This window comes from Nansenia antarctica (assembly GCF_963989245.1).
Source record: "Nansenia antarctica genome assembly, chromosome: 2".
Classification (NCBI taxonomy): Eukaryota; Metazoa; Chordata; class Actinopteri; order Argentiniformes; family Microstomatidae; genus Nansenia; species Nansenia antarctica.
Window position 1 is genome coordinate 36,331,798 of NC_137675.1, and position 18,984 is coordinate 36,350,781.

Sequence of the window (18,984 nt, forward strand, 5' to 3'; positions counted from 1 at the left end):
GCTTGGTTCTCCCCGAGCTCGCGAGTCACGACCCGTCCCACAGGATGGATAAAAAAGGGATACATGGATAATTTATTAGCAAAACGACTTTATTCATAAATAAAGATGAACGAACAAATTATTGTGTGCAAAACAAAAGAAACAAATGCAAAATCAAATGACTGCTCTTTAAGCATGAAAGTCTGTCAGACTCCTTTAAACACATTGAAATCAACTGACATCTCTTTAAGCACTAACTGAATGTCTGTTCTTTAAACACACTGAAATAAACGGACATCTCTTTAAGCACTGCTCTGTTCTGTAAACACTGAAATCAACTTTTCAACAAAAAGTTACTGTTACTGTTACTTTTCTTCTAATATAATTCCCAACCATATTCCCTGGGTCAGGGGTCGAGGTGCGATAATGAAGCTGTAAAACAAACGTCTGAACGTTTGAAAGCTTCAGAGAAAAGAAACGTGTCCCTTGGTGTTGTTTCTCCTTTTAGCGACGAGTCGTTCGGGACTGAATTTTCACGTGCCGGCGTGATAACCGTGCGATACGCGATACGCGGAATGAAAGTACGAGTTCTTTTTTTTTTAAAAGACGTCAAGTGTGAACGCCCCCTTACGATACTTTCCGAATGTTTTCGTGAGGGGAGTCGCCGTGGTCGTCGTCGGTCGACTGTTGTGATGGATTACTCGTCGGGCATTCGGCTGAGGGGACGGCAAATAGTTACTTAGTGGGGCTTGCAGTGATGCAGCAGTCAGCAGTTGGATTTTGAGGAAGTAAATTCCTCTCCCAGCGGTTCCAGCTGTTGGTGCGCAAGAGCGCCTTCATGCCACTGATCTGCCGCGCAGCATGCATTTTGGCGACGCATGCGCACTGGCCAGTTATGTGCACCCCTGCATATATGTAAACAGGTTCAGTGCAGATATATGTTATGACGCATTGCTTCTATCCATCGGAAAAGCAGACGATAAAACTGCGTAAATAAAGAGTTAGTGCGGCAGGGCAGTGTTCAGACAGTCCTGTTGCCTGTGAGGCGTTTATAGGAGATGAGGATGGGGATAATCAAGTCCTTCCCCCGCCACCGGGGCACAAGGGGTGTTGTGGTTTCCGCATACATACAAAATGGCAGCGCCCTGAGTAATGTCTGTCGCTAACCAAGTTGCATACCTAAACACTGTTGCATTGCGTCAAGTACTTTCAATCCGATTATTACACAATGTTAACCAAAAGTATAAAAGTATGAAAAATATAAACCAAGAAAACAGGCCCATTTAAGGACCAGGAGATTCGCTGGCGGTTAGACTGTAATATCAGTCAGGCCCATGGTACGGTTAGGCTAGTCAAACTAGACGGTAACAAAACGAATAAACAGCCCTATTAAGTCCAGATAAAGTGATATAAAAACAATTAAGGGAGACCCCAGTGAACAAACAAACGTATTATAAAACATTAACTGAGGTATCGGGTCTAGAAAACTGGACATTGTCCCAATAACAACACAATTATCGGCTATTCAGGGCATTGTGAGGCCTACCGTGTTTTAGCGTTAGCATTATGGCCAGGTTAAAGTGTCCTTAGCATTAACTACAAGGCAGGCCAGGAACTAGGAACTAAGGAAGACGGTGGCTTCCTTGACCGAGGAGAACCGTATCTTGTTGCCATCTTTATCGGTGATTTGGAACCTCGCCGGGTATAGGAGAGCTGGTCGTAGGCCCAGGTTGTATAGCTTGGCCATGACATCGCGGTAGACCGCCCTCTGCTCCAGGACATCGGGACAGTAGTCCTCGTAGATGCGTATCGGTGTGTCCTGGTACTTCAGGTAATTCCTCCGCTTGCGGGCCTCGCGAACAACCTGCTCCTTGGTTTGGTGTCGGTGAAAGCACACGATTACGGGTCTGGGCCTGTCCCCCGGTCGTGGCTTGGCGGCTAGCGTGCGATGGGCACGGTCCAGCTCCGGGGCAGTTTGCAGGACTTGGTACCCCTCAGGTATGCAGGGTCAGGCATGCAGGGTCAGGTATGTCAGGTATGCAGGGTCAGGGTCTCGTATGCAGGGTCAGGGTCAGGTATGCAGGGTCAGGTATGTAGGGTCAGGTATGTCAGGTATGCAGGGTCAGGGTCTCGTATGCAGGGTCAGGGTCAGGTATGCAGGGTCAGGTATGCAGGGTCAAGTATGCAGGGTCAGGTATGCAGGGTCAGGTATGTAGGGTCAGGTATGCAGGGTCAGGTATGCAGGGTCAGGGTCAGGTATGCAGGGTCAGGTATGCAGGGTCAGGTATGCAGGGTCAGGGTCAGGTATGCAGGGTCAGGGTCAGGTATGTAGGGTCAGGTATGCAGGGTCAGGTATGCAGGGTCAGGGTCAGGTATGCAGGGTCAGGTATGCAGGGTCAGGTATGCAGGGTCAGGGTCAGGTATGCAGGGTCAGGGTCAGGTATGCAGGGTCAGGTATGCAGGGTCAGGGTCAGGTATGCAGGGTCAGGTATGGAGGGTCAGGTATGCAGGGTCAGGGTCAGATATGCAGGGTCAGGGTCAGGTATGCAGGGTCAGGTATGCAGGGTCAGGGTCAGGTATGCAGGGTCAGGTATGGAGGGTCAGGGTCAGGTATGCAGGGTTAGGTATGCAACCCTTCAAGACCCTGATACGTCATCAGTAGTATCATAGAAAAGCATGGACGCTCGTGATTCGAACTTATAAATGTCACGCTATCAATCGATCAAACAAGTCAAATATATATCATATATTTGGACTCTGACAGACATTTTGTTATTTTAGCTGTTTACCAAAAACATATTCAGATTACAGTTATATACTGTATGGCTTAAAGTGCAGACTCTCAGCTTTTTTTATCCCAAAAAAATGAACAATGCTTCATTATCAGGCCAGTTCATGACAGAATAGCAGTGCTCTGTAGGCTAGCAACCCGTACTCCTACCCTGCCAGTCTGCACTGATATTAGAGGAGCGGTAATAGGGATGCACCGAACATTCGGCCACCGAATGTATTCGGCCGAATATCGCAAAATAAAGCACATTCGGTATTCGGCCGAATGTGTGAAAACACAGAATGTTTACCACCGAATAGTGGGCGTGTTTTGATGACGCAATACAATTAAATATAACTCTCAACAGGCGCGCGGCACGAGGCGACGCGCTTTCAAAACTGTCTGCGTTCGTAGATTCACTCAAGAAATCCGATCAGCACTCGTGGAATGCCTCTCGTCCAATCAAATGACTCGGTTTCTCTATGACGTCGGGCCCAGTGTGCGCTCCAGCGCTCTCAGAGCGACTTTACGAACAACCTTACACTCATCTAGCTAGTTAGCTTAGCAGTCGTAGCTCAATTTAAAATTGGAGTGAGAAGCAGAGTTGTTGAAAACATATTCAGACTCCCCAGCTGTTCTACACGAGTTTATGACATGCAGCTGTATCATGCGGTGGTTTCTATGCAAACCAGAGACTATAAAAACAAAAGATATTCATTCTGAAATAACATGAACTATTATCCTTACACTCAGGTGGACTCAATTCAACTTGTTGAATGACTTGTTGAAGACATTTAGCATTTGACCTAATTTTAAGAGTGACAAAGGGTCTGAATACTTATGTACATGAGGTATTTCTGTATTTACATTTTAATACATTTGCAAACATTAAAAAACGTTTTTACTTAGATTATGGGGTACTGTGTGTGGATTGATGGCAAATCTATTCAAAAATGTGAAAAAAGTGAAGGGGTCTAAATACTTTCTGAAGCCTATGTAGAGACAAATCATGAATATCATTAACTTGAACCCTGGAAAGCAGTAGAGATTAAATCCCACGATAATTAGTTATAATAAGTTATATATAAAGTTATTTTTTTTCAATCTCAATTTCTTTCTTTGAGAAGCATGAATAAAAAGCAAAATGTATTTAGTTTATGCAATGATAAAATTAAAAACTGCCGATACACATTCGGTATTCGGTATTCGTTATTCGGCCAAGTGTTTCCTTAAATTCGGCTTCGGCCTCGGCCAAGAATTTTCTTTTCGGTGCATCCCTAAGCGGTAACAAGTGCAATGACTTCACTGCTGGACTTAAGTTAAATTTCTTGAGTCATATTATGCCATCAAAGGGGGAAATGAGACAAAGATAAAGAAAAGGTCTATAATACATTGAAATGACATTAAAGTAAGATAGTACGACGGTTATCATAATGTTTACAATGTTTATGAACAAAGAAAATAATGACATTTCTGGTTTTCTTTTGTCACTTGTTGCATTCGCCACTATCTCGCCGATGATTTGCAAGGCATTCTGGGAGATTTCGCATAACACCCCATTTGGAGTGTGCCTCTGAAAAAACACAGTTGGAGGGCGATGTAGCCCTACCACTTCGCCCTACCCCGCTATCCCAACAACACTCGGGACACCCTACCCTTACATATGAATGCGCAAAACAGAGGGGTAGGGCTAAGTGGTAGGGGCAAGAGGTGAAATGGGATTTGGGCTCAAATCCCCTAAGATCACCAATTCAGAAAAAAGGTCAACATTCAGAAATATTATCAACAGCATCCGCCAAGGCTGCCAGCTGCTGGTAAATCCCTTGTACATCTCCATGTTGCCCTATGGTCACATTAATAATGAGCATTGAACATTTCTTGGGGATGGTAATATTGAACAAACATGATGCAGAGTTTATTTTTCACAACTCCCCCCCCGTATTGGTGCACATCACATGGGAACGTTCCAGAACCAGATACAGATAGCGACTTCTCGGTCCACCCCTAGTTCTTCTGTTATTTTTAATCCCAAAATGAGAGTCTTTTAGGACATTTTGCCCTTTGTGAGTCCCATGATAGGGATTACAGAGATGGAACTAATCCCCCTCCACCAGATTATGTCTGCTTGCTGCAGTTTGACTGTTTTGTTGCATCATTCAAAAGTCAATCTTTCAATTGTTCCATGACCTTCCTTGTTCTTACCGTATGAAGCGCCAGCAGACTGGCAACATTGTCCAATAATACTGCTGCTTCTCCAGAGATACACATATTGTACGCACGCACACACACACACACACACACACACACACACACACACACACACACAAACACACACACACACATACACACACACACACACACACACACATGCACACACACACACACACACACACACACACATGCACACACACACACACACACACACACACACACACACACACACACACACACACACACAGAGATCATGGTCCAGTTCTATCATCTGCTTGGATTTACTCTTATGTATGCTTAAGCGCTAAGTGACGTCATCGCCCGTAATCCAACAAATGCATGCACATGTATTGTCTGTATGGTTCAAAGAATGGTTGGCATAGTGGTCTTGGCAGCCCAATGCAAAAACAATGTCAGAATTGTATTTTCTTTATTCCAATATGATCCCATTTCAAGCATACAGTACACGTTTCACAGATAATAGTATTTAAATAATGTTTGCATTCAACATATACAGTGGACTTCCATGTTACCAATAATATAAATGTGTGTATGGGGAGTTTCAAAGGACAAAACAGGGTCAAAAACACAGATGATAGTTACACACCTACAGATCAAAGGGGCACATAATGTACACTGAACAGACACCTGCACATTGTGTACAGTACATGTCAACCCTGTGTGATTATGAGCATATGACCATAACTGTAGTTGATTCCTTTCTATAGAATTGTATCCCCTCCACTCTTTCAATCTCTTCATATTCTTGCACTCTCTCATCTTCTGCTCTTTTATTCCCGTGACATCATTTTTACAAACTCTGCAAGATACAGGAAGAAAGATGGTTATGGTGTTAGAAAGAGAAAAAAAAAGGATTCTACTTTTGTTGCTGCATTTAGTCATGCCTCACTTAGTTGTTTTACACTTCTACAGTCTCATTCCAAGAGTACAGTATAACGGGGGGAAATATTTCTCGTTAGTTTGTATTGCACCAATTTAATTCCGCAAAAAAATTATGCTGCGTTCAGCAAAGTTAAAGGTGCAACTGTACAACAGTTTTGCACTTTGCTACCATCTGTGGTGGCACTCAAAGTGTGAAAACTTACATATGCCAGTTCTTAGACATCACTAAAAGTGTGCCTGTGTTGAAATTCACTTTGACACTTGAATGGAATGGCTGCAATACATGTAGAGATGCTGACAAGAAATATTTGGAGTGGTCTCTTAATTAATGTTTTTCCAGAGTTGTACATATACAGTATATATGTACATATAGTGCTGAATTCCAACACACACCTCATTCCGCTTAGTTTGGTACTGATTAGGTGATCACCTGAACCGATTCTTTATTTAAGGGAAAAGTATGAAAACTTCTGCTGTGCTCATCACTGTCCTCTTGCAATAGGACCAGCTGGATGGTAGAAACAGTGCTAGTAGTACCTCAAAAGGAAATCCAAAAGGAAATATTGACCATGCCAAAATAGTTGAAACGAAAGGTTTTGAGTGAGGAAAAGAAGGGTTCAATTCTGGCTTTACTGGCAGAGGGATACAGTGAGCGTCAGGTTGCTTCCATCCAATGTCAAAGATGGCGGTTCATAAGAACAAGGTCAATCAGCAGACAATGGGGACGACAAAGCTACAGACCAGCAGAGGGTGAAAATGACTCTCCACTGACCAGGATGACCACCAACTCATTCAAATGCCATGTGAGTGTTTCATCTCTCTCACCTTCAAACATGTGAGTGTTTCATCCCCCTCACCTTCAAACATGTGAGTGTTTCATCTCTCTCACCTTCAAACATGTGAGTGTTTCAGTTCCCTCACCTTCAAACATGTGAGTGTTTCATCCCCCTCACCTTCAAACATGTGAGTGTTTCAGTTCCCTCACCTTCAAACATGTGAGTGTTTCATCCCCCTCACCTTCAAACATGTGAGTGTTTCATCTCTCTCACCTTCAAACATGTGAGTGTTTCAGTTCCCTCACCTTCAAACATGTGAGTGTTTAATCTCTCTCACCTTCAAACATGTGAGTGTTTCAGTTCCCTCACCTTCAAACATGTAAGTGTCTCATCTCTCTCACCTTCAAACATGTGAGTGTTTCATCCCCCTCACCTTGAAACATGTGAGTGTTTCAGTTCCCTCACCTTCAAACATGTGAGTGTTTCAGTTCCCTCACCTTCAAACATGTGAGTGTTTCAGTTCCCTCAACTTCAAACATGTGAGTGTTTCAGTTCCCTCACCTTCAAACATGTGAGTGTTTCATCCCCCTCACCTTCAAACATGTGAGTGTTTCAGTTCCCTCACCTTCAAACATGTGAGTGTTTCATCCCCTTCACCTTCAAACATGTGAGTGTTTCAGTTCCCTCACCTTCAAACATGTGAGTGTTTCATCTCTCTCACCTTCAAACATGTGAGTGTTTCAGTTCCCTCACCTTCAAACATGTGAGTGTTTCATCTCTCACCTTCAAACATGTGAGTGTCTCATCTCTCTCACCTTCAAACATGTGAGTGTTTCAGTTCCCTCACCTTCAAACATGTGAGTGTTTCATCCCCCTCACCTTCAAACATGTGAGTGTTTCATCTCTCTCACCTTCAAACATGTGAGTGTTTCAGTTCCCTCACCTTCAAACATGTGAGTGTCTCATCCCCCTCACCTTCAAACATGTGAGTGTTTCAGTTCCCTCACCTTCAAACATGTGAGTGTTTCAGTTCCCTCAACTTCAAACATGTGAGTGTTTCAGTTCCCTCACCTTCAAACATGTGAGTGTTTCATCCCCCTCACCTTCAAACATGTGAGTGTTTCAGTTCCCTCACCTTCAAACATGTGAGTGTTTCATCCCCCTCACCTTCAAACATGTGAGTGTTTCAGTTCCCTCAACTTCAAACATGTGAGTGTTTCATCCACCTCACCTTCAAACATGTGAGTGTTTCAGTTCCCTCACCTTCAAACATGTGAGTGTTTCAGTTCCCTCACCTTCAAACATGTGAGTGTTTCATCCCCCTCACCTTCAAACATGTGAGTGTTTCATCCCCCTCACCTTCAAACATGTGAGTGTTTCATCCCCCTCACCTTCAAACATGTGAGTGTTTCAGTTCCCTCAACTTCAAACATGTGAGTGTTTCAGTTCCCTCACCTTCAAACATGTGAGTGTCTCATCTCTCTCACCTTAAAACATGTGAGTGTTTCATCCCCCTCACCTTCAAACATGTGAGTGTTTCATCCCCCTCACCTTCAAACATGTGAGTGTTTCAGTTCCCTCAACTTCAAACATGTGAGTGTTTCAGTTCCCTCACCTTCAAACATGTGAGTGTTTCAGTTCCCTCACCTTCAAAAATGTGAGTGTTTCATCCCCCTCACCTTCAAACATGTGAGTGTTTCAGTTCCCTCACCTTCAAACATGTGAGTGTCTCATCTCTCTCACCTTCAAACATGTGAGTGTTTCAGTTCCCTCACCTTCAAACATGTGAGTGTTTCAGTTCCCTCACCTTCAAACATGTGAGTGTTTCAGTTCCCTCACCTTCAATCATGTGAGTGTTTCAGTTCCCTCAACTTCAAACATGTGAGTGTTTCAGTTCCCTCACCTTCAAACATGTGAGTGTTTCAGTTCCCTCAACTTCAAACATGTGAGTGTTTCAGTTCCCTCACCTTCAAACATGTGAGTGTTTCATCCCCCTCACCTTCAAACATGTGAGTGTTTCAGTTCCCTCACCTTCAAACATGTGAGTGTTTCAGTTCCCTCACCTTCAAACATGTGAGTGTTTCATCCCCCTCACCTTCAAACATGTGAGTGTTTCAGTTCCCTCAACTTCAAACATGTGAGTGTTTCAGTTCCCTCACCTTCAAACATGTGAGTGTTTCAGTTCCCTCACCTTCAAACATGTGAGTGTTTCATCCCCCTCACCTTCAAACATGTGAGTGTTTCAGTTCCCTCACCTTCAAACATGTGAGTGTTTCAGTTCCCTCACCTTCAAACATGTGAGTGTTTCAGTTCCCTCAACTTCAAACATGTGAGTGTTTCATCTCTCTCACCTTCAAACATGTGAGTGTTTCATCCCCCTCACCTTCAAACATGTGAGTGTTTCATCCCCCTCACCTTCAAACATGTGAGTGTTTCAGTTCCCTCAACTTCAAACATGTGAGTGTTTCAGTTCCCTCACCTTCAAACATGTGAGTGTTTCAGTTCCCTCAACTTCAAACATGTGAGTGTTTCATCTCTCTCACCTTCAAACATGTGAGTGTTTCAGTTCCCTCACCTTCAAACATGTGAGTGTTTCATCTCTCTCACCTTCAAACATGTGAGTGTTTCAGTTCCCTCACCTTCAAACATGTGAGTGTTTCATCTCTCTCACCTTCAAACATGTGAGTGTTTCAGTTCCCTCACCTTCAAACATGTGAGTGTTTCATCTCTCTCACCTTCAAACATGTGAGTGTTTCATCCCCCTCACCTTCAAACATGTGAGTGTTTCAGTTCCCTCAACTTCAAACATGTGAGTGTTTCAGTTCCCTCACCTTCAAACATGTGAGTGTTTCATCTCTCTCACCTTCAAACATGTGAGTGTTTCATCCCCCTCACCTTCAAACATGTGAGTGTTTCAGTTCCCTCAACTTCAAACATGTGAGTGTTTCAGTTCCCTCACCTTCAAACATGTGAGTGTTTCATCTCTCTCACCTTCAAACATGTGAGTGTTTCATCCCCCTCACCTTCAAAGTCGACAGTGCCATCACCGTTGTTGTCTGCCTCCTTGACCACTGCCTCGATCTCTTTGCTGTTGGTCTGCTCACCCAACAGCTTGGACATGGCAAGCCTCAGCTCATCGATGGTAATTGAACCATCGCCGTCCATATCAAACTTCATTGGAAGGGAAGAGAGAGAAGTACAGTAAGTATCACACAGGTACAATACAAGATGTAGAGGGTGGAGAGATAATTGTCCACATCAAAGTAAGACACAGAGAAAGAATATCTAAACAATCCACTGTATAATCTGTGCATGTTACTGTATATTAGCCCATTTTTGCAATGTTCTTATCTTTAACACTAGAAACCCTGGGCCCTTCATGTATTGACCTTAGTGTAACACTGTAATCATTGAATTAGATCAATACCATGCAAAGCAATGAACTGGTTGCGCTTGGTCAGGACTGAAGAATCATTATAATATCACATGTTGAATTTTAAAGAGCTTACATATTGAATCCAACATAGCAAGTAAAATAGAACACACATCTGAAACAATAATGGTATAATCAAATATGATTATAACTATTTACAATGAGGACTATACACCAGTCATTTGCAAAAAAAAGAAAAAAAGAAAGGTGAACACAACATCTTCTCTCCTTTACACAAATCCACCGACGTCCACAGACATTAGCAAAGTACTCAGACATTATGTTACACCATGCAAATCACATTCAAAACATACATATTTATTTTCTATGTTGTCTCCTGGTTTATAGGCAATCGTTGAATCGTTGAGCAAATGTTGTGCCCTTATCAATCAGACACATCTGTAGGCTGCTGTAGTGGTCGTAGTAGCATGAGAGCTAAATTATGGTTTGAGTAAAACAAATGTAATAAGCACCAACATGTAATAAACTATTATTGAGGAAATGTCATGAGAAGAAGAGGCGTTACACATTTGAATTTCAATTATTAAACAAATAAATGTGAAAAGAGACTTTGTTGCTTGTTGTGTTAAACACAGACATACACACACAGAAGCACACCATATACACTATTGTATAAAACTGTTATTATCAAACTTAACACAAAAACAATGAGACTGTGTGCGTGTGTGTGTGTGTGTGTGTGTGTGTGTGTGTGTGTGTGTGTGTGTGTGTGTGTGTGTGCGTGTGTGTATGTGAAAGAGTGTGTTACGACTCACCTCTTTAAAAGCTTCTTTCAGCTCTTTTAGGCCGATCATCCCTGCAGTCTCAGCTAGCAGCTTAGGGGCCATCAGATCCACAAAGTCATCAAAGTCCACGCTGCCTCCCACTGAGAGAGAGAGAACACCGTGGTCACACACATCACGATGTACTGAGAGAGAGAGAGAACACCATGGTCACACACATCACAATGTACTGAGAGAGAGAGAGAACACCGTGGTCACACACATCACAATGTACTGAGAGAGAGAGAGACACAGCAAAGACACATACAAGATAAACTACAAAGTTTAGAGTCAGCCATAAAAGACTACCAGAACCCGCTAGACTCTCCAATTACACTAAAGGAAGTACAGGACAAAATAAATTCACTCGAAACCAAGAAGGCCTGTGGTGTCGATGGCATCCTAAATGAAATGCTAAAATTCACAGACGTCAAATTCCAATTGGCTATATTAAAACTCTTCAACATTGTCCTTAGCTCTGGGATCTTCCCCAATATTTGGAACCAAGGATTGATAACGCCGCTCCACAAAAGTGGAGATAAATCTGATCCAAATAACTACCGTGGGATCTGTGTCAACAGCAACCTTGGGAAAATCCTCTGTATGATCATCAACCACAGACTCCTACATTACCTCACTGTAAACAATGTCCTATGCAAATCCCAAATGTGGCTTTTTACCAAAGTATCGTACAACAGACCATATATTCACCCTCAGCACCCTAATTGACAACCTTAATAAGCAAAAACAAAAGCAAACTATTTGCCTGTTTCATAGATTTCAAAAAAGCCTTTGATTCAATTTGGCACAAGGGTCTGCTATTCACACTGTTGGAAAATGGTGTTGGAGGAAAAACTTACGACATCATAAAGTCAATGTACACTAACAACAAGTGTGCTGTTAAGATTGGCAAAACCACACAGACTTATTTTCCCAAAGCCGGGGATTAGACAGGGATTTAGCTTGAGTCCAACCCTCTTCAACATCTATATCAATAGTTTGGCAAAAACATTAGGGCAGTCTGCAGCACCTGGCATCCCCCTAGTAGACACAGAAGTCAAATGTCTACTGTTTGCTGATGACCTGGTGCTGCTGTCCCCAACCAAAGAAGGGCTACAACAGCACCTTGACATTCTATACCAATTCTCCCAGACCTGGGCCTTGACAGTGAATCTCACTAAGACGAAAATTACGATTTTCCAAAAAAGATCCAGCCTCCAGCACCACAAATTCAAATTCTTCCTAGATACAATTGCCCTAGAACATACAAAGAATTATACCTACCTCGGCCTAAACATCAGCACCACAGGTAGCTTCAACAAAGCTGTGAACGACCTGAGAGATAAGGCAATAGACATCCCTATTCAAATCTGGCTCAAATTATTGGACTCCGTTATAGAACCCATTTCCCTCTATGGTTGCGAGGTCTGGGGTCCACCTGCCAACCAAGATTTTACAAAATGGGACAAACACCAAATTGAGACTCTGCATGCAGAGTTCTGCAAATCCATTCTTCGTATCCAACGCAAAACACCAAATAACGCATGCAGAGCAGAATTAGGACGATACCCACTAATTATAAAAATTCAAAAGAGAGCGTTTACATTTTACAACCACCTAAAAGAAAGTCACCCTGACACGCTCCACAACAAAGCCCTTACCCACAGAGAGACTCTAGAGAGATGCCCCCTCAGCCAGCTAGTTCTGGGACTCTCACAGTCACAAGCAGAGCCACCTATTAGACTAAACCAAATTATAAGAAAACAAAAAGAAAATTACCTGACACATTGGCAAGAATCAACCAAAAACCAGAGCAAATTGGAATGCTATTTGGCCCTAAACAGAAAATACACAGTTGCAGAATACCTGAGTACTGTGACAGACCCAAAGCTAAGGAAATCCTTGACTATGTACAGACTCAGTGAACACAACCAGGCCATCGAGAAAGGCCGCCACAGGCGGACCTGGCTCCCCAGACCAGACAGACTGTGCACCCACTGCACACAAAACCAGGTGGAAACAGAGCTGCACTTCTTAACTACCTGCCAGCTGTACAAGGACATCAGGGACACATACTTCCCACTGATCACCAACATCCAGGGAGACTTTGAGGACTTGACCAATGTCGAAAGGCTACCATAGCTGCTGGGTGAGGTACAGCAATGTGCAAACACAGCAGCAAGATTTGTTAGCTGCTGTGATAGAAAAAGGACATCAAACGGGCTAAAACCACCATAAGAATTGAAATAAGTTTTATTTCATTTATTTATTCTAGTATGTAATCTATTTATTTGTAATCTAGTATGTAATCTATTTATTTATTCTAGCATGTACATTACATTATTTTTGTTTTTGTTTTTTTATCTTCACACTTCACATGCTTTGGCAATGTAAATGTATGTGCCTGTTTGGCTGTTTCAGATTAGTTTTTTCTGCCTAAGGCTTCCTTAACTTTCATAGACACCTCTTTGGTTGTCATGTTGACAGACTCCAAAGACAAATGCAAAGGCTATAATCAATACTAGACATGGACAGCTATAATCAATACTAGACATGGACAGCTGTCTTATGTCTGCACAAGTGATGTGACGAAACACACCTTACTTACAAGAAACACCTGTCAAACCAATTGTCCCACTTTTGCTACCCTGAAGTAGGTGGACTATGTATAGAAAGTGTTGTAATCTCTGAATGGTGAATCCAATATGTACACAAATACCATCAAATAAAAGCTGAGCATCTAGAGCAGGGTTCGGCAATAGGCGGCCCGTGGGCCATTGCTGGCCCATCACCAATAATATTTGGCCCAGCAGATTATTTTGAGAATCCACTTATTTTTTTTATTTTTATTTTTTTACAATATCGGACCGACAGTCCCACATATAGCGCCTATAATGTCCGAATAGAGAATCGACCTCCACCTGAATAATGCTTATTGTACTTTTATCCATGTTGAGAGTGAATGACACAGGGACAGACAATCAGGCAGCGAAGCGCACTGACGCTGAACCCCTCATGGTGAATCATAAGTAGGTGGACAACGCGTGGTGCTGAAATAGCCGACATGCGGTGTGTGGTTTGAAAAGAATAACACGAGCTCAGTAAACCATTCAAACGTAATGTTTACGTATATGTGACTGCAACACACATATGAACAGTAACAAAGCAAATTCTGTTTAATTTTCTGAAAAACATTGACAACAAAATCGGCGCAAACAAAAAGCAGAATCCGCTTGATCATGGAGGGTGAGGGGTGGTGGTGCATAGGCCTACTATACGCTCCTGAAACGACAGAGCAAACACGCTATTAGGGATAATAATTACAATGAGCCATTCATTCAAAATATACAAAATACAATTAGGTTATTAAATACAATAACGACAGGTACTCACTTAATGTGAAAAGTGGCATCTCCCATCGGTCACTATTTGCTTGATATCTGCCTGGTGATATGGACGTCACTTTAATCCGCAGGCAGTTCTCAAGGTTTTTATGCATCAATCGATTCCTCTCGTGCGTCTTTATCACATTCATTGACGAATAGGACGACTCGCATGTATAGAAAGGAAACATTGTGAGCATGTAAAATGTGAGTCTCACAACGGCTTTGCATTGATGAAACCAGGTAGGATGAACGTATAGCTCGCTGTCCATTCCTCTTTAAATGCCCTGTTTTCACCGTCAACTTTCCTCTTTAGACCTTTGGAGAGTGACATTATGTTTCTCTTGCTAGCTAGCAGGTTAAATGTTTAGCTAACTTCACCCGACACGCAAACAACCAATCCAATAATAATGTGACCTTGTCTGGGAGGAGGGGGGAATAATTATCAGAACAAAAGTATGTTAAATAATTATTAGAATAAGTTAGGCTGCGCTACATCGTCAGTCCACACATTTATTATAAAAAAATATGGAAAAGGGTGAAACTACGTTTCAACGTTGTTGAGAATCACAACACAAACTCGCTAGTCAAGCAAAAATACTGCAACGTAATGGATTGGACTGCTTTTTCTCAATTGCTAAAACACATTTCACAAAACTTTCCTCCATTTTACCAAAACTCTAAACACAACACTCTTTTCTAAAGCTACATAAGCAAAACCACACCTTCTCTCTTCAAAACTCAAACTTTCCCACCAAAACAGCTGCTCAAAGCCTGCAAAAATGTAAACACTATATGCATCATTACAGACTACAACAAAACAACTGAAAACACAATGTTCAGTGTGTGAGAATGTTATTTTTTTTCACAACTGCCAAAGCACATTTTTAGAAACCTTACAGTATCTGTTCTCAGAATATATCACTGTAGAGTATTGGGCATTCATAGATGTGTGTGTGTTTCATATGAACAGTATGTAAATCTACAGAAAATACAGTATGTATGTTACAGTACATGTGGGAATACAGTACATGTGGGAAAACTAGGGTTAGGGTTAGGTGCTAGGGTGACTTGGTACATGCTGGCATGTCTAACCCTAACCCTAACCCTAACCCTACCCCTAATCCTAACCCTAACCTTAACCCTAGCACCCTAGCACCTAACCATAACCCTAGTTTTCCCACATGTACCGTATTCCCACATGTACCGTAACATGTACACTACTGTACTGTATCACAACTCAATGCAAACACTACAGAGGATCCATTACACACAACAATACTCACTGAAAACAATGTTCAGGGTGTGATGTTTATTTATTTATTTATGGAACTATACCACATACACGGTACATGTATTCCCACATGTACCGTAACATGTACACTACTGTATCACAACTCAATGCAAACACTACAGAGAATCCATTACACACAACAATACTCACTGAAAACAATGTTCAGGGTGTGATGTTTTTTTAATTTATTTATGGAACTATACCACACACACACACACACACACACACACACACACACACACACACCACAATCATTTGCAACAAGTGTCTTACATTTGGAGTCGTTATGTTTAATGAATGAAGCTAGGTGTGTTCATTGTGTTCAAATTTTGCTGACTGTGGCAAGCATTTTGCATCACATGAGCTTTAATTTGAGAATATGAGCAGAGTTTTTTGCAACTTGTGTTTTAGCAAGACAACATTTGTTTAGATTTATGAGAAAAGGAGGATTGTGTTTTGTGAACTGTGTCTTCATGTGAAATGTGTTTATGGTTTTGGCAAATGGGAGCTAGTTTTATTAAATGTGTTTAGAGAACTAGTCATTTGGTTTAGAGAATTGGCTTTTGTGTTTTAGCAATTGGGAAAAACTGTAACTAGAACACTACTTTACATTGTTAGCAGGCTCACAAAACAAGCTGTGTTAGTTGACTAGCGATGTGTACATTTTTCGAAAGAAAAGTCAAAGCATTAGAACGTGTCACATTTTTAAACAATCAATTACTTAAATTACCCTTTGATTATGTTCGGGCCCGCCATCTAGTGGCTCAAATTTTTTTGGGCCCGAGGCCAAACTTAATTGCTGACCCCTGATCAAGAGTATAGAGCCACAGCTTCCCTGTCCCATTACCTACGCAGGCCACTGTATGTACTGAAGTGTGCAGGGAGACAGACACATTTGACCCAATTATAGACATTTTGAACTTTCTTGTGTTTCAGAAAATGACCAGTGTATAGACCTTCTTACATATATGTATAATTTATATTTCATTACATGTCATTATTGCTTCAGATTTGTGTTCTGATTTACTTACCTGTTACCTGTATGGCAACAGTTGCACCAATTACTATATCCATCAATATTTTATATTCAAAATGAAAGCTCTTTAAAATACCAAATTCTAACTTTGGTTGGTAGTGAGGGCCCGTCATCTCGAGTAATCTAGTGTCAACCAAGTAACTATCTTTCAGCCGGTGCTAAATTTCTGTCTCTTTTCATGACATTCAAATGAATAAACCTACTTTATTTTCAACAACTTGTTTTTTTCAACTGTAGAACTACACATCCCAGAAGACACCTCCAGGCCACAGTCTATGTTGTTACTCCTTCTGTTCTGTTCAGTGTGTCTCTTAAAACTATTTGGTTGTAGTCCAAGTCTAAGCAAGGAAAAGTGAGAGGAGTTACTTCCCACCCTGAATGTGCAGTTTGGTGGAGCCATGCAAGATCTTCTGTGATATAATGACGCTTTTCCACTACCGTACCGTACCAGAACCCGTGAGGCCGGTTTGTTTTGTTTTCTCCACTGCCCACTGGGCCGTACCGCTAACCGCCATTTTTAAATACCACAACAGATTTCGCTCTCGGCAAATGTCATTTATCTTATTATCTTAGTTTAATGTCATTTCTATGCATCATAGAACTTTTCTTTACAACAAGCATAACCAAAAAATGTGCTGTGCCTATGCTAGACCGTTCCACAGTCCAGCGCGCTTCATCATCCCCCTTCTAAAATCCCCCGCCATCCCCCCTTTCCATCCTTTGTAATTTTATCAATAAACGTGGTATTACTGCTATTTCAACATTTAGTTTTGCCGTATCGTTGGAGTCGTGTGGTCTGAGATTGGGAGCGTTTTTCGATAACGATAACGCGGACACCCACACATTGTGGTTTACTTAATACTGTTCAGCTGCACTTGAGGTTACATTCAATGCATGACTTGTGCTATATAGGCTAAATACAATTATGAAAGTGGCAAGTAACAGGCATATAACATCCATATGTTGTATAAATAAAGACTACTTGACATAATTCTTGTTAGTCTGTATAGCGGCACGTATTCTTATGACAGTTAAGTTCTCTTATGACACTTAAGTCCTCCTACTGTCCCGGCTTGCTCCAGGTCTGTTGTGTATAATGGAGAAGCGTTTCTGAAAGTATTGTACGGGTAGGATACAAATGTGTGCCGTACCGTGCCGTCCCGGTCTGGTCAATGGAAAAGTGCCATAAATGTCTACAGTCTACAGACAAGCAGACCAATACTTATAATAGTTTGCAACTATTAGGCAAATTAATGATGGGTAGACCAGAGGAAGTGACTTACTGTTCATGTTGATGTTCTGGCTCAGTTGTATCAGCTCCATCTCCGTCGGCATGTAGCCCATGGTCCTCATCAGGTTCCCCAGGTCTTTGCAGCTGATCAGACCATCCTTGTCCTTATCGAACTCCGTAAAGGCCTCACGCAACTCTACATCACAGACCAGGGGGCATGCCATAGATAGGTTAATGGGAATCTTCAGGCAATTTTCATGCTGTGCAAATTAGGCGTGTAACGGTACACAAAAACATTGGTTTGGTACGTACCGCGGTTTTTAAGTCACGGTTCGGTACGTTTTCGGTACAGCAGGGAAGAAATTGTGATGTAGTGCGCAGTTACTGTTAAATAACTAAATGATCCTAGATGTCCAACCATCGGTCGTGAGAGCGATAGCAGATGCCTTGGGTAAGTTGTGGACAGCTGTAGTCTGTGCTTGTTTATAAAGGGCTAGTATGACTTGTTTATAAAGGGCTTTTGATTTTGATTTGATTTTGATTAGGACATTTAGAAATAGCATCATTTACACATTATGACACTAAGTAATGTCCAGAGGATGGCACTATCCTATAGCATTATTTAAAACACTTATTTCCAAAGTGGTCCTCGATGGAAACATAAAATGAATAAAACAAAACATCACACAGTATAAAACATAAAATGAATAAAAACAAAACATCACACAGTATAAAACATAAAATGAATAAAACAAAACATCACATCATAAAAAAGCATTAAAAACTGTATAAGAACACAGCATGAAAAACACATTAAAACACACAACATGGAAACATAAAGTGAACCAAAACAACTGGTATGACTTGTTTATAAAGGGCTGGTGTGGCTTGTTTATAAAGGGCTGGTATGACTTGTTTATAAAGGGCTGGTATGACTTGTTTATAAAGGGCTGGTATGACTTGTTTATAAAGGGTTGGTATGACTTGTTTATAAAGGGCTGGTGTGACTTGTTTATAAAGGGTTGGTATGACTTGTTTATAAAGGGCTGGTGTGACTTGTTTATAAAGGGCTGGTATGACTTGTTTATAAAGGGCTGGTGTGGCTTGTTTATAAAGGGCTGGTGTGACTTGCTGGCTGAAATGCGGACGAGAGCGGCCGATGTAATGAGGCTCGATTACTTTCAAC

General features: G+C 41.7%; 1 protein-coding gene across 1 annotated transcript in view; it reads right to left on the minus strand.

The window, feature by feature from the left end:
* Window positions 1-5,751: 5,751 nt before the first annotated feature.
* Window positions 5,752-18,984, minus strand: part of LOC308150154 (calcium-binding protein 5-like) — a gene marked incomplete at both ends in the record, with an annotated part of 48,605 nt that continues 35,372 nt past the window's right edge. The window contains 4 exons of the mRNA XM_080523015.1: window positions 5,752-5,780; window positions 9,663-9,810; window positions 10,849-10,958; window positions 17,851-17,994. Coding sequence (XP_080379141.1) covers window positions 5,752-5,780; window positions 9,663-9,810; window positions 10,849-10,958; window positions 17,851-17,994 — 431 coding nt within the window. The remainder of the gene's footprint in view (window positions 5,781-9,662; window positions 9,811-10,848; window positions 10,959-17,850; window positions 17,995-18,984) is intronic.